Source organism: Nyctereutes procyonoides, unplaced genomic scaffold (assembly GCF_905146905.1).
Source record: "Nyctereutes procyonoides isolate TBG_1078 unplaced genomic scaffold, NYPRO_anot_genome, whole genome shotgun sequence".
Taxonomy (NCBI): domain Eukaryota; kingdom Metazoa; phylum Chordata; class Mammalia; order Carnivora; family Canidae; genus Nyctereutes; species Nyctereutes procyonoides.
The window spans coordinates 21,952,883-21,968,565 of NW_026575122.1; the positions used below are offsets into that span (position 1 = coordinate 21,952,883).

General features: G+C 45.5%; 1 protein-coding gene across 6 annotated transcripts in view; it reads right to left on the reverse strand.

The window, feature by feature from the left end:
- The window catches only part of STAB2 (stabilin 2), a 137,623-nt gene that overhangs the window by 100,687 nt on the left and 21,253 nt on the right, over positions 1-15,683 (reverse strand). For all 6 annotated transcript variants that reach the window (XR_008665915.1, XR_008665914.1, XR_008665916.1 and 3 more), the window contains exons 6-9: positions 12,846-12,941; positions 7,816-7,941; positions 6,799-6,995; positions 4,827-4,960 (exon numbers count right to left, since the gene is read on the reverse strand). Coding sequence is in view for 1 of the 6 variants with exons in the window: in XM_055336600.1 (XP_055192575.1) it covers positions 4,827-4,960; positions 6,799-6,995; positions 7,816-7,941; positions 12,846-12,941 (553 nt within the window). In the remaining 5 variants the exon portion in view is untranslated. The remainder of the gene's footprint in view (positions 1-4,826; positions 4,961-6,798; positions 6,996-7,815; positions 7,942-12,845; positions 12,942-15,683) is intronic.

The window sequence follows — 15,683 nt, forward strand, 5'->3', positions numbered from 1 at the left end:
CCAAAAATGGTCCCATGGCAAACAGACATATTTTCAGCAAGTTTGCTGAACAAATATTTCAGGGTTTTATTACCCCTGCCCAGATGGCTGTGTTGACTTCCTCACCAGCTTTTCCACCCCTCAAATCAGTCCTTCACACAACCCTCTGAGGGGTCTCTCCAGAAGGGAAATCTGGCACCCTGGAGCTTGAAACGACGTGGACTCTGTTCACCCGTGGAAGAGGGTCTGGCCCATAAGACACCTGGGGGACTTGCCTGTGTCTCCTTCCTGCTGCATGTTGCAAATTTCAGCAATCCCAAATTTTTAAGACTGTGATGTCTTTCTCAGGCCATGTGCCCTGCCAGCAATATTCTCCTGGCCTCGCCTCATGGCTCAGGCATGATCTGCTCTAAGGAGTATCACTGGCCTCCTGACTCTCCCTGATCGGAGCAGCCAGGGGGCACCTCCTCCTCCACAGCCCTCTCTGCCTGAGGTGTATCTCCTCTGCTGGATGGGAAGCTCGCCTAGGACCTGCATCCCACTCACTCCTCATTATATCCAGCACTTGGGATGATGCCTAATTGTCGAACTGCTTATTTGCCAAGTATCTACTTAATTCTAGGGAGCTTGCTAGGAAGGAGGCTACAAAGGTGATGATAACAGATGTCTGGCCCTGTTAGTATCTCACATGCTGAAGATGGGCCTGAAAACAAACAATTTTTAGCAACAAAATAAAGCCACTTGACTTCCTGAAGTCTCAGCTCCCTCATCTGTGAAATGGGTTTACTAACACCTTTAGGGTTGTCAACGGAGGAGATGATGCACCAAGGACAGCTGGCACAGTGACTGACATGTAGGAAGAGCTCCGTACTTGGTAGATGGTGATGACTATGACAATGATGGTGACAGTGTTAGTGAGATGGGAAAAATGGAGCCACCCATCCTGTGGAGGAGCCAGGATACAGCAGGGCAAGTCCCTAAACACAGCTGAGTTCCAGAGAAGGACCATGAGGGAAGGTTGAATAGGATGCTATGGGGCACGGAGGGGGAAGTGAGCACTTGTGCCCGGAGAAATATGGGACAGTTTCTAGGAGAAAGGACCACTTAAAATAATTCTGGGACACATGTGAGTCTCCTGGTTGGATGGGTGATGGGCAGATTATTTACTGATTGAGACTCTGGAATTTTTATAGAGCAACCAGAGTGCCCGGGAGACACTTGAGAATGTCCAGAGATATTTTTGGTTGTCATAACTGAGATAAAAGTCCTGCTGGCATCTGACGGCTGGAGGCCAAGGATGCTTTGAGTGCCCTACAATGCACGGGGCATCCTCCACAACGACAGGTCCTCCAGACCCCAAATGTCGATAGAGTTGGAGGAACCATTAATGTGAAACAGTGGTTTCACTGTTACGTGTACTCAACATGGTCAAATAACAGTTTCCTACCCAAGCACCAGCTTCCTCCGCAGGTGCTGTACTCCACGACGGTGAATTTGCAAAGCCCACAGGGAGACTGGTACCTCCTAGGGTGACACAATAGTCCTTGTGCTAAATTACATGAATGTCATTTCAAGACAGCTAATAATAGCAAGAAGAAGCTTGAACAAACTGCCAAGTACGTTTCTCTCTAAAACTTCCCTAAGCTGTGGTGAGGCCAATAGTCTGTTCTGTGTACAGTGGCTTGGCTGGTCTAGGAGTGGCAGGAGAATTGTTTTAACAGTCATAGCACCGAATGGAATGTGTGGGATATAAACACTTTTCATTGTTGTTTAAAATCTTGGTCCAGAATCTGAGATTTCACGAGATGGGGTGTCTGACTTCAATGCTTTCAGTGGCCGTGGCATGTTCCCTGCAATCAAGTTGCTTCTTTATTAGGAGCGAAGGCCTCTTGCTGTCTTGCAGCTCTGAAAATATCCATAAGCCACTGGCATTTTATAAGTTATGCAATGGAATTACTTACGTGGAGTGTTGGCTGAGATCTAGAAATTATAGGGTGTCCCAAAGGACTGACTGGTTGCTTCCTTCCCTTGTTTGCTTGTTCATTTCAGTCCTTCACTGATTCATTTGTTCCTCCAAAGTGTCACTCATGTCATTGTTTTAATAAGTGACAGGAGCTGTTGCACTAAAGATGAGGGAGGCGGGACCCCCAAGGACCTTCCATCACAACTGGGAATGGAGATCAGTGAGACTGATAGCCAGCCTCTATTGATAGCTGCTATTCCAGTCACCTCTGCAGGGGCCTCATCTTGGTATCTTACCTAATACAACAACGCTATGAGGTAGGTTCCATTATTAGTCACATTTTAGGTGGGCTGATAGAGGGGGACAGAGGGACAAAGAGGTTAGGTATCTCACTCAAGACCACACAGCCTGTCGGTGGCAGTACCTGTGCTCATCACCACTGTGCTGTGTACTCATCACAGTTCAGGGTGAACGAGGGCCAGGGAAGACATCCTAGAGATAGAGACACTTGAACTGAACAGTGAATGATCACTCGATCTTACCCCAAAGGCCAAGAAGTGGTGAACAGTGAAGGGTCAGCTAGCCTGGCTTAGGGGAGGTGAGGAGGGCAATGTCTCTGCAAGGGGACTAGCACGCACAAGTGTATGAAGCTGGGAACCTAATGGTGTGTTTCAAGAACAGTAGTTGGGTGGAACTCTAGCCAAAGGGGTGTCTGTGAGAGTGGTGGAATGGGATTGTTCATCCATACCCCCGCCAACAACCAGCTCTTAGCCATGCCCTGGGGAGGATGGTACCAGGAAGAACTTGTGCGGGTCCTAGGAGCTGGTTTGGAAGCATGCACGCAGAGGTACCTGAGTGTGGTCTATAAGGGGGACTCGGGCCTAGGAGATCATGTCCCTTACTCCTTTGACCCCTTGCCCTGGTGGACCTAGTGTAGGGCTAGAAGAGGGCCCTTTAAAATTCAGTGCTCGGGGCAGGGCCGGAAGCTATTTATTTTTCTTAGTAATCATCAACATGGAGCTTATAGTCTAAAAGGATGCATGTATGTATCGGCTTCACTCTTCCCAGGGAGATATTCTAGGTCTCTAGCAGACTTGTCAGGTGAAGGAAAAGTTATTTGGCCTGTCCAAGGTCTCCCCAGTGATGAGCAAGAGGGCCCACATTTAATCTTGTTCTTTATTGGGTGGACATCTATGACTAGCTCTGTGTGATTTTGAATATTCTGCTTAGAACCTTTGCCATATTGAAGAGGCATAAGCAGAATGAATCTTTATCCAAGGTAACTAAATTACCTGAACTATGTTAGTGATATTAGACCCATATTTACTCAGTGTAATGTAGCCAGTCTTTAGCTCTGTCTTCTTTGTAGCCTGTCCATCTTTTGGGGGGAAGAGGTCCAAGGAGGTTCATGAGTGATACATCTCCTCCTAAAAATCCACTGGTGGCCCCACCAACGTTCTAAACACAAGCTTTAATGCCGCTTAAATTATTCTGATGTTCCTTCCAGTTTCATTTTTGATTTTATCCTTTCAAATACAAAGGAGGGCAAGTGTTTAAAGCACTGCACTCAGACTTTCTGAGACGATGGTAAAAAGTCTGTGAGCTGTCCATGCATATGTGTGGGTGCCTACGTGCCTGCCTGTATGACTGTGGTATGTTGGCGTGTGCGCTCACATGTGTGGAGTGCTGTCTACACGCCAGGTTCTGCTCAGAGGCTGGTGAACATATTCTCTGGAATCCTCATCACAGGCCTAGTGAAAAGTACAGTTCTCCTCTCATGATAGTGGAAACACAACCCAGAGAGGTTAAGGCAAATGGCAGAGCTGGGACTTGACCTAGGTGTCTGACACCTGAGCTCTCTTGACTCTACCCATAGTTGAGTACAGATCTACTTATTTGCCTGGATAAAACACAACAATCATGAAACCTATCTGGGCAGATCCACACATTCAAGACTTGAGTATAAAAAGTATAAGCTTCGAAGAAGATAAAAAGGGGCTCTGCAGACACAGAAACCAGTTAGTAGTTACATAGGTCGATGTCTGCTATGGCTTTGAGGTCACAGCAGCAAAGAGTCCTTCACAGATGCCAATGACAATGGGAACAGAAAGTGACACAGAGGTAGCACCTCTGTCTGGAAGTCAAATACTGGAGTTCTAGCTCCAGTCCAACCACTAATGAAAACATAATAGAGCTGCATAGTCGTTTCTAGAACATTCTCTCATGTAATGTTCACAACATAGTAAACACCACTATGCTCATGTCATACATGGAGGAAACTGAGACCGGAGAGACAGTGTCACTTTCCCAAGGTCATTCACCTGGTAGCTGCCAGTACTGAGACTCAAACCTAAGTCTTTCACTTCCAAAGACCACTTTCTTATCACCTCACAAGCTGCTTTTGCCTCAGGAGTTTTCACACAAATATTTTTACTCTCGGTAAGTCCCTTCTCTTAAAACCTGGAGTCCAGGAAACAGCACTGCTGTTAGTTCACCTTCCCCAATCTTGTTTGGCACCATCAGCAAGCAATATTTCATGAATGAGGAAGCAGCCATACATGTTCAAGGTCAAATGCCTGTCATCACAGCTGACAAGTGTTTTCCTGGCAACGGTGGTTTCCTTCACCCACGCTCTGACCACTTACCACCAAGTCATCAGGTCAGGTCCATGTGTCAGCACTTTCTAAGGATCATTATAAAGGAAACAATTGTTGAATGATTCAGTGATTAAAGAAAGATTTACTTGGTATCTACCATACTTCTTGCATGGTGCTAGGTGGGGGAGGAGGTGGAATCAAGACAGACACATTTCCTACCTTTCAGGGAACTTATAGCATTGACTGGCCACCACATGTTAAGACGGTGTGGAGCTGAACAGACTTACTTGGGTTGGCCCGGTGCGATGGTACTGCAGTTAGCATTCCTGTGACAGGGGTTATTAGACTCACAGACATCCACCATGCTGCACCCCACTCCAGGCATGTAATTGCGGTAATGTTCCTTACACTCACAGTGAGACTTCAGGAGACCAGGAGAGAAAAACAAAGGGCTCTTATTAGTCATGGAGGCTGACATCCTTCTCTAATTCATTTGTATTTTGCCATAAAAACTGGCAGGTCCAAAGTGTGGGCTTAAATGAAAAATTTGTCTAAGTTTTCAGAATTGGGAGTCAGGTCTATATATTTTGCTCATTGGGAAATTACACCTTTGTTGTTAAGTTTACCTTTTTGGCTTTCTTGTTTCCTAATGCTGGGCCTTTCTGGTTCCATAATTCCTGGTTTTAGATTGTCTACCAGTGAGTGGAGACTGAGGTTCATATGGGAAATATTATTGCTTTAGAAGAGTGGTTTTCAGTTAGGAGTCTCAACCTAAGGTACATTGGCAATGTCTAGAGAAATTTCTGATTGTCACAACAGAGGGTGGAGGGTTTGTCACCAGAGGCTGGGGGTGCTGCTATACACCCTGCAATGCATGGGACAGCCCCCACCACAAAGGGTTATCCAGTCCCAAGTGCTAGTAATTCCAAAGTTGAGGAACTCTGCTCTGGAATATTGGGAATAATGAGTGCCTTGCGTCTGTGTGAATGATGGGCTTCTAAGACTTAAAAATTTGCCTTGGATCCATTTTTGGAGACAAAGTTTATTTTTAATCTCACTCCCAACGTCCTGGGAACTTGGCTCAGAGTGTAATATGGCTTTTCCCATAAGGGTCCTCATTTTGAGGATGGAGGCTCAGCTCCTTGCATTTCTTTCCAAACCTGCCTCAGATATTGATAACAGAAATGGCGTGTGATATACATTTTTTCCCCCCAGAAGATAAGATCGGGCAGATTCTCTGCAGAGAACTCCAAGAGCATTGCCATGGAGTGATCGGATTGTCGGGAACAAATGACTCTGCTGAGGTTGGGTACTGAAGCCTTTCCTTCCACCTGGGCAGCAATATCCTTCTGTACAGATAGATTTCCTCCACTGAGCTTGATGTGCAGTTATGGACACAGTGGGCATCTGTTAAATAGTTGATGGATGGATGAGGTATCAGTGAAAAGGCTTTTTCAACTGGATTCCTGAGAAAAGTCTCTGGACCTGGCTGTTTTTTACTCATCAAGGTTATGATATGAGTTAGAGGAACAAGGTCTCACCCCAGAATATCCTCACTGCTCCCTACTCTCTGTTGGGGCTGCCCAACATTTTGTCATGCTCATCTCTTTGGGACAGAATATTTTTGGTTCCAAGAGTCCTCTATGACTTTGAAAAGATGAGAGAGAATGGAGGATTGCAAGTGAAAGTCAATGGCATATTCACCCAAGACTTGTTTAACAGTGAATTTGCTAATCTATTTTGTTTTTTTTTTTAAAGATTTTATTTATTTATTCATGAGAGACACACACACACAGAGAGAGAGAGAGAGAGAGAGAGAGAGAGAGGCAAAGACACAGGCAGAGGGGGAAGCAGGATCCATGCCGGAGCCTGACATGGGACTTGATCCCGGGGCTCCAGGATCACACCCTGGGCCGAAGTTGGCACTAAACCACTGAGCCACCTGGGCTGTCCCTAATTTGTTAATATAATCTAAATATGTTGCCCATCACCATTGAGGACCGGAGCACAAGAGGGGGTAGGACAGTTAAGTTTTTCCTGGGGATCTGGGAAAGTATGAATTCAGAGGATGGATTGGGGAGGGGACAGAGTGAGGTTACCCCTGAGCAGAGGGAGGTCTACCTGGAGAGGAAGCCCAAATTGAGTATTGAAAGGGCCAAGTAGGAGAACCTGGCAGACAAATGCTACCTATGGCACAGTTTTACCTTTGGTGGCCTGTCCTACTTCTAGACACCCTAGTTCCTTGCATCACGTGCTCACCTGTCCAGGCCCGTCATATATGCACACTGTAGACTCTGTAGAGCAGTTTCCGTAGTTAGTCTGGCAGTGGTCTACTGGTAAGCACACCTGGCCATCCCCGTGGTAGCCTTCTTGGCATGTGCAACTGTGCCTATTCGGTCCCAGGTACGTGCAACGTGCGTGAGGGTGGCAGACTGCTTGTAAACATGGATTGATGGCTTGAAAGACAATGACAGGATAAGAGCTCATCAAAATTGCACAGGTAATTTGATAAGTTTAAGAGAGGGAGAGAGTAAGAAACAGTTCATCTTACCTACCTGGTTCCCCCCTCCTGTGGAACAGATTTGTATAAGGCTGTCAGAGATTACAACTACAGATACTGTGTTGATATATTGCTATGCCATGTTATGTGTGGATTTAAATATACAATAGCCTGAAAGGAAGCACTAATGCTTGTAGTATTTGTATGTACTGGCCCAGTCCAAGCATTTCCCATACACTAACTCAGTTACTCCTTACAACAACTCTCTAGAGTAGGAGCCATTATTACTCACATTTGATAGATAGGAAAACAGAGGCACAGGCAAGTTAAAGAATTTGTCCGAGGTCATGTATCTAGTAATAAGTAGATCTGGGATCTGAATGCTGGCAGTCTGCCACCAGCATTCATGCTCATAAACAATACACAACACAATCTCTCACAAAGCAAATGAGCATGGACAGGAAAGGGAAAAAAGAAGGAAAGAAAGAGGGACAGACTCCATTTTATCCTAACATTGGTACAATTGATATAAAACTATGTGTAAAAATCTATTTATGTGTTTTGATGATATAAGGAGAGACTGCCATTTAGTGAAAGGCTATCGTGGATGAGCAGGTGCTCGGCACTTGTTAGATGTATTTCACTCAACTTAACACAGAGAGAGATAAAAGTGCCATTGGGTTAATCTTACGGAGGTTGTGAGGTTTTGCTTTTTTTTCTGTTGAGTAACTTAAAAGTCTCAATTAATGAACCAGCAGGATCTAAAATCGACTCACGCTTGCAGTAGTGGCCATCGCCTTGGTAATTGGGAAGACATTTGCATTCCAGTTTCGTTTCATCTTGGCTGGAAGGTGAGCATCTGGAATTTTCTGGGCAGAGCAGGTCTGCACATTCAGGGATGGCTGCAAAAGAAGATGGTCGAGATACCCCCGTTAGTAGAATAACTGATTCTAAAAATCTCAACCAATGCAGTGTTCTTTGTGATGAAAAAAAGTAATTAAGGAAGACTCACTGTGGACAATTCAAAAAACACAGAACGTGTGAAGTAAAAACGAACTGTTTTCTGATTCTTGTTCTACCTTCACTTATAAATTTATTTAGATGATTTTTTAAAACAAAATGGAAACCCGTGAAGATATTTAGCAACTTGATTTTTAATTTAACAGTATACTAGGGAGGTACTTAAAGATCTCTTTTAATCTCTAATAACTACGTAGTACTTCATCATCTAGGGAAGCATGATAGTTGTCAAGAATTATAAGGAATCTGGCATATGATCCTTGTGCAAAGTTAAGTTCCACGGATGCTGGTAGAAGTAATGAGACCCTTGGTTCAGAAGTGAAAGACAGTTTACTATTCATATCAAGAGTAGTAGCCTGAGTGGTGGCAGTGTTGCACAAGCTCTTCCAGCCCCAAGTCCCCTGGGACAATGCAGAGCAGTGTATGTATGCAGCAGAGGAGCCCCAATCTTAGGGAACCTAAGGTTTTTGTTTGTTTGTTTGTTTGTTTTTTAATAATAGGCAATGTATTAGTTAGGGTCCAGTCAGGAGTCAGAAACCATATATCTATTTGAACAGGGAATGTTTTAGCATAAAGAGTTATCAGCAGAAAATTCATGAAAGTTCAAAAGAATGCTAAAGAATGAAGGAATAGTGGGTATACAAAAAGCAACCATTCCCTTAGGGTTGAAGTAAATTCCCAAGGTAGAGCCCTCCTCTCTCCAGGACCGAGATCCAGATGTCACTGGAAAAGGGCACACCTTGGTCACTAAATGGTGGAGAAAGTGCTGAAGTGCCTTGCTGGTGAGACTTGCTGGAGATCTTCCTCTGAGGGCTCCAGGGAAGGTCACCCTCAAGAAGGTGCCAGGGTTCAGGGTTCATTTGGTGCCTGGGGAAGCTGCCTGCCACTGGGTGCTTCCAGAACCCGATGCTAAGAAGCTATCCCCTCAGAAGTGAAGTATACTCTTGTGTGTGGCTGGGGCCAGGGGGGCTTCAGGGCCAGCTATGTGGGGAGAGGCAGTGTGGTTGGCCCTCCAGTGGCCACCCCTGCAGCTCCCTTGGTATGCACGGCCCTGAGGAGAAGGCACACTGAACAGCAAGCACTTCTCTGTGTGGTGGAATTCAGGCCTGCGCTGCTGCCTGAGTCAAGCATTAGTACGCAGTGGGCAAACACTGCAGCAAGCAGGGCCTTGCAGGAACTTACCCCTGGAGAAGCTGTGCAGGGCTGAGCAGTGGCAAAAACCCATGTTCCTTGGGGCCCTGGCAAGTGAGCTAAAGCAGAAACAGGGGTAGAAAACCCTTCTTTCTTCAGTGCCCCTCCAGCACTCTCTCTTGATAAGATTTTATGTATACCTCGCTGGCTGGCAAATGAGACATATTTACAAATGCCCCTTCATTATCACGGAGCAGGCAAAGAGGATGAATTTTGAGCAGAAATGTAACCTGCCAAGAGCTAGAACAGGCTGGAAACATGCCTACACTTGGTTCCCTACAGAGACCCTCCATCTTCAGAGGCTGTTTGCAATATGAACATCCTTGAAAAGATGTTGGAACAAAGAGCAGTCCGTGTGTGGCCCTCCAAAGGCCAACGAATGTCTCATTTGTTGTCCCCAGAAGTGGCTAGTGGAACCAAACATTCGTAGAGAATATCCCCTCAATCATTCTGTAGAGCAGAATCATTGCCAGGAAGTGGCTGCCCTCTAAAGGACTGCATTTCCAACCCTTCTTTGCAGCCAGGTGGGGGTCATGTGACTACACTGGTGGCCTATTGGGGGGAAGTTGGATATGTCATTCTTGATCTCATAAGCAGGGACTTCTCCTGCCTCTCTTCTTCCTTCCATTGCGTTAAACAGAGCATTGTGAGGTGCTGCAGAATGGCAAAGGCGCTGAATAGGACGATCGGGACCCCTGCCCACCATGTGGTGGAAGCAGATGTCAGTTGGGGACACTCCCAGTGAGTACGAATTATACCCCTGTTGTGTTAAGCTGGAGGTTCCCCAAATTCTCAGGTCATGGTGCTTAGCATCTTAATTTTCTCATGGTGCCTCAGTCTAAAAGAAATATCTACCAGGTCCACTTATTAAGTTGTCAGAACTGAGGAATTCAGTAAGTGTGTCATGAGACCTTAGTAGCCATTTGAAAAAGCAACGTGGTCAATATAGAGAGAAATATTTTGATTTCATTCTCGAAGAACCACATTTGCTTATAAGTAGAATATGTGAGCTTTTGGGATGCAACGTCTCCAACCTTGGAGTCGGACAGGAAACTACCACCCTCAGTCCAGTCAAAAGGATTTCTGCATGATAACTTGCTTTTTATCTTAGCAACCATTGAAAACACAGCTCTGTAAAGATGCAATCGCTGAAAAGGATGTAGCGGTACCCAACGCTGAAATCGTGAACTACCTCAAGTTAGCAGTTTGCCCAGGATTCTACTACAGATGCATCACTGTCTCCCCCACAAAAGTTTAAAATATCCTACGAAACCCTCGTGAGTCTGATGTGGTAGCTTGGGATGTCTCGGTACAGTTTTGAAATCTTAGTGTGAAGCCGTGGGATTCTTGTGCTTGTTTCTTGCAACAGCGAGCGTTACCCAACTGGAATGGGGTGCTCCACAGCTCACTTAACACTTCCTGTTGAGGGACATTCAGGTTGTTTCCAGCTGGTTTTGTTCTTACAAACAATACCGATGTGAATTTCTTTGGGCATATATTTTTACCTACTGGTGCTTGCCTCTCTCTTTTTCCAGGTAAATTCCTAAAATTTGGGGCCAGGGCAGAAAACTGTAAGCGTATTTTACAATTGAATAGATAAATTTCCCTCACAGGCTATAGCAACCCATCTCCCCATTGGCAGCACCATGATTTTTCTCCTACCCACAGATGAATATTTTCTATCTTTGCAATCTGTGTAACATCGTGTGCAAAACCGTCAACCAAACCTTCAAAGCTCTACAATATCACTTCACTATGGTTTTAAATTAATCTGTGATCAGCTGGCCTTCTGCATGGGGTTAAGCACCTCTTCTATGCTCGTGGGCTAGTTTTTATTTCTTCTCCTGGGAAGTAGCCGCTCTTTGCTCTTTGGCAAATTTTAAAATTGGGTTCATGAAACCCATCTTATTATAAAAACTTTTCTGCCATATGAGTTACAAATATTCTGCCCCAGTCTATTTATCTTTTGACTCAGTGGAATTATTTTTGTCATTTGGAGGCAAATCGGTCAGTGTTCTCCATTAGGCTGGCTTCCGGGTGTGTGTGTGTGGGGTCTCCTGTCTTATTCCAAAGGTCTTTGCTCATAAGTCCACTGGGCAATGCCAGGAATGACCAGGGAGGGAGGTGACTGACATCTACAGAGGGCATTATCCTGTCCACCCGAGTTTCATCTGTTGACTTGAGTCGGTCACTTGTGTGTCTGTCTCCTCCATGGGAGGAAGGCTGTGTTTTATTTGTTCTCCTTACTGTGCAGAGCCCCTTGCTGACTCTCAATAAATGAGTTTGAATTTGTTGAATCTGAATCTTGGTCTAATCCCTTCATTTTATAGATCAGAAAGTAACATCCAGAGGGAGGAGAAGTTATAAGTGAGCTCCGTGTCACAGGAAGAATGTCCACTTTCTCTTTGGATGAGCTCCAAATTCAACCTTCGTTACCCACTCTTTGATAATGGACCGGATTCTGAGTGTTTCTCCTTTGCAGTGATATGTGGAGCCTGGCCGGTAGGGGTGCTGAGCCCCCCCCCCCCCCCAGGAGAAAGGGACTCCTTTGCCGTTTCCTTTGTGCTGGGCCCTACTGCATAGTCTGCTAGTGAGGGGCCGTGTGAGGACACTCAGTGATGCTCTGCCTCAGCCATCACTTTAAGTGCACAGTCTGTTGGCGACCTTGCACCCCCAGCCCACCTTCCCCCAGTGATCACCTTCCCACTTCCCTTTCTACACACAGACATTGCTCACTCCAACTCCAATACTCACAACACTTAACTCCCTCTGTGTTCTCAGCCTCCGGCCATGGCTCATCAGTGCCCTGGAGGGCTGTTGTCCTAGGCCAGCTTGGGCACAGCAGCACCTGTCTCCTCTACCCGGTGCGCAGCCACCGTACCTTCTCCAACAGAACGTGAGCTCAGCCTTGGGGACGACCACCCTCTCCAGGTTTTTCCTTGCTCTGTTATGCCCAGCAGCCTAGAGGTCACTTGGCATGTCTATAGCCACTCTCCTACCCTAGCTTACTAGTTCTTTATACTAAACTTCCCTTGTTTCAATCACCCTGTGGTTCCTTTCTCATTCTTGGACCCAGTGTGATAGATTGTTCAAAGAATTTCAAATGATTTGAGTCCCAGCTCCTCTTTCTGGTAGTTTTGTCACCTCTGGCAAATCACTTAGCCTTAGGGAACTTCCATGTGTTCTGTCCCTGAGTCATGCAATTGAGAGCATGCTTTATCCTCCTTACTAGGTGGCCGACTTGTTGCCCTGTCATCAGCCAGGGTCCAGCCTCCTCTGCTCCATCTTTCACCCGGCCACCAGCTTGACCTTCCTAAACCACAGCTCTGTTGGAACATTGCTCTCAAATCTCCTGTGACTTCCCCTCTTCTATACTATTTCTTCCCTTTCTCTCCTCCCCTCCCATTCCTTACCCTTCCCTCCCATACTTTCATTTCCTTCCCCCCCCCATCTTTTTACTTTTTGGTTTTCTCCCAGGAAAATACTTGAGGGTACCTCACCCCTGGAGGGCCCTGGTATGTGAATGCAGAGTTGAAATGCATCCTTCTGTACCTACATGATCTGGCGAGGCATTCAGGAAGCCAGCAGTACTTACGTTGGTCGCAGTGGGAGCCAGTGTATGCAGAGTAGCACTCGCAGCTTCCATCACCATCTATCCCACTGTTGCACACTCCATGCACACAGCTGCACACTGTAGACAGAAAATGGGGATTTTTTTCATTACCTGATATAGTCTTCTGATGATTCTGGAGGAGTGATGCTTTGAGATAGTTTTTATTGGGAATCTTCATGAGGCGACAGGAAGAACCATGGGTTTGATGTCCTAAAGACTCTGCTTTGGATCTTGGCTTCAATTTCCTTTTATTAGTTTCAATTTTTTTATGTATAGCATGAGGATAGTGATAGCTCGCTGTAGAAATCCCTGTGAGATAATGTATTGGTGCACTGGAGTGCACTGGAGTGCTTTTCTCTACTTTTAAGTTACTTACTTTATCTTTGGATGCCTGAAGAAGGGAATTAACTTAATGGTTTTTATACACCTGTCATGTTTAATGGAGAAAAGCTACCATTAGCTCAATTATTGTTGGCAGTGGGGATCTACTATCAATTGGGATAAATCCTATTTCTTGAATGATGTGGAAGTTCAAGTTTAAAAAAGAAATTTGGAAGGGCAGAGAATAACCATGCCAAGACTTCTAGCTTGAAATAGGTAGCTTTTCAGCCAACTGGCAGATCATTTCAGGAATGACAAGTGAAGGGCATTTGAAATAAATGGTCAATTCCTTACACTCAGACTGTAGCTCACTTATGGTGAGATTTACTATCTGATGGGGTCACCAGCACCGTAGGCCTGGCTCTCTGTGAAACATTGTATTGGTTTCCTTTTCTTGCTATAACAAATTACCACAACTTAATTGTGACTTAAAACAACACAAATTTATTATCTTAATCTAATTACCTTAATTCTCCTCTGCCATGTAACCTGAAGTATTTACAAGTGCCAGGGCTGAGGATCCAGACTTCTCTGCAGGGCCATTCTTCTGCCTACCACCCATGTTCAGTGCATGTCAGGCAATTTAATATTAACTCAAGTGAAACATAACTAAGAAGATCCACTTGCTTAAAAACCTAACCAAATGCTGGAGAAGCAAGAATAAATAAAGTATGCCAAACATCCAGTAAGACCTCAAATCCTTTGAATTCTTTGCCATGTGTCCCACCTCAATCACCTGCTCTTGATACCCATCAGAACTGCTGTCCTCTTGGTGAACTTATGGTGTCTTGCCTAGACTGTCATGTGGTACTAGACTGAGGAAGAGACTCTGGCCTTGCTGTCCAAGTTCTTACCTCTCTGTTCGTTCCATCCATTTCATTTGATCAGTAATGGCAGGTGATTTTCCCCAAAATATCTCAGCGATCCCAATTGCTAACCAAATGGAATCTAAATCCCTCTCTTTGGCAAACAAAGCTCTATCCAACCTGACTCCAACTTTTTTACTTTTCATTTCCATTACTTCATTTTTTCCATCTCAGGTTCTAAGCACACAAGATGACTCATTAATTTATCTTCCTTCCTTCAAAGTATGTATTGAACATCTCTCATGTTCAGTGCTTGGGATTAATGACCTAAAGATAAACAAGACAAAGTCTGAGCCCTCCACATCTAATGGCAGAAGAAGGTAGCCCATCGCAATGCAGTGGGATGAATGCCAGGACATGATAGATCTATTGATCTATCTAGTAATCAATAGTTGGGTTGAGGTCCTCCTGGAGTAGGATGGGCCTTAGCCCAATAGGACTGGGCCTAAGAAGAGGAGAGGACAAGACTGCCATGTAGACATTGCAGTGGTGTTGTCTCAAGACCGGGACCACCTGCCCCACCAAAGCCGCAAGGGAATAGTAGGGGCCTCTCCCAGAGCACTCGAAAGGAGCATGGCCCTGCCGACATGTTGATTTTGGATTTCTAGCTTCCAGAACCGAGACCCTAAATTCCAGTTTTGGAAGTCACCTGTTTGTGGCCCTTTGTTAGCTGAGAAATGAAATGACTTACCTTGATTACGGAGTTTTTGATGCCTCCTTAAATTTGGCCCCTGAGGCATGTCCCTCCCTCACCTTACCCTAGAACTGGCGCTGCCCTTCCCTTTATTGAGTACTTACTGTCCATCAGGCATTTTGCCACATGCTTTACATGATTTATCTCCTTTGCTGCTCGCTGCACCCCGTGAGGTGGGGCTCATCAACCCTGCACTACATATGCAAGTGGGACACAGCTAGCTCAGGCTATTTATTCAAATTATGTGAAAATTTAAATTGGATTTGCAGTTGTCATCCTCACTTCAAAACTGACTTGCCCTTGTTTTGTTTTAACAAAGCACTTTGATGTTCACCTATGGCTGGGGCTATTGGAACAGGGCCTCTGGAGAGAAGTCAGATTGGTCTCAGAGGTAACTGCGGTGCCGATGGGGTATACTTCATCTCTGTGGAGAAGGATCAATTTAATTCAATTTAAAAAACACCTCAGTTCCTACGCAGTGGCAGTCACTGTAGGAGGCACTGGGTATAGTCTACAGTACCTAAATTCAAGGGCTCACTGTATAGTAGGAGCCGGACTTGGAGGTTTGAGGCCCTATGTGTCCTTTGGCTGGTGGAAGAGGGCAAGAGACAGTAGAGGGAATTGAATGTAACCCAGCCTGGCTCCCACCTTAGATGCTAACTGTAGGAGCTGTTCTTGCCACTGGGCTTCCCTCTGGACTGCGTGGTATGAGCCTCTCCCTGTGTCTTGTCTTCTGGCACAGCCACTGTCTGGATTCAGTGACCCAGCAGGGGCAGCCTTTGGGAGCCCCTGATGCATAGTGGAGGGTCCCAAGCTATCGCCAAGAAAATGTCCTTGGGGAGAAGAAGTGAGTTGCTGGGGGATTCTGAGATGTCTTTC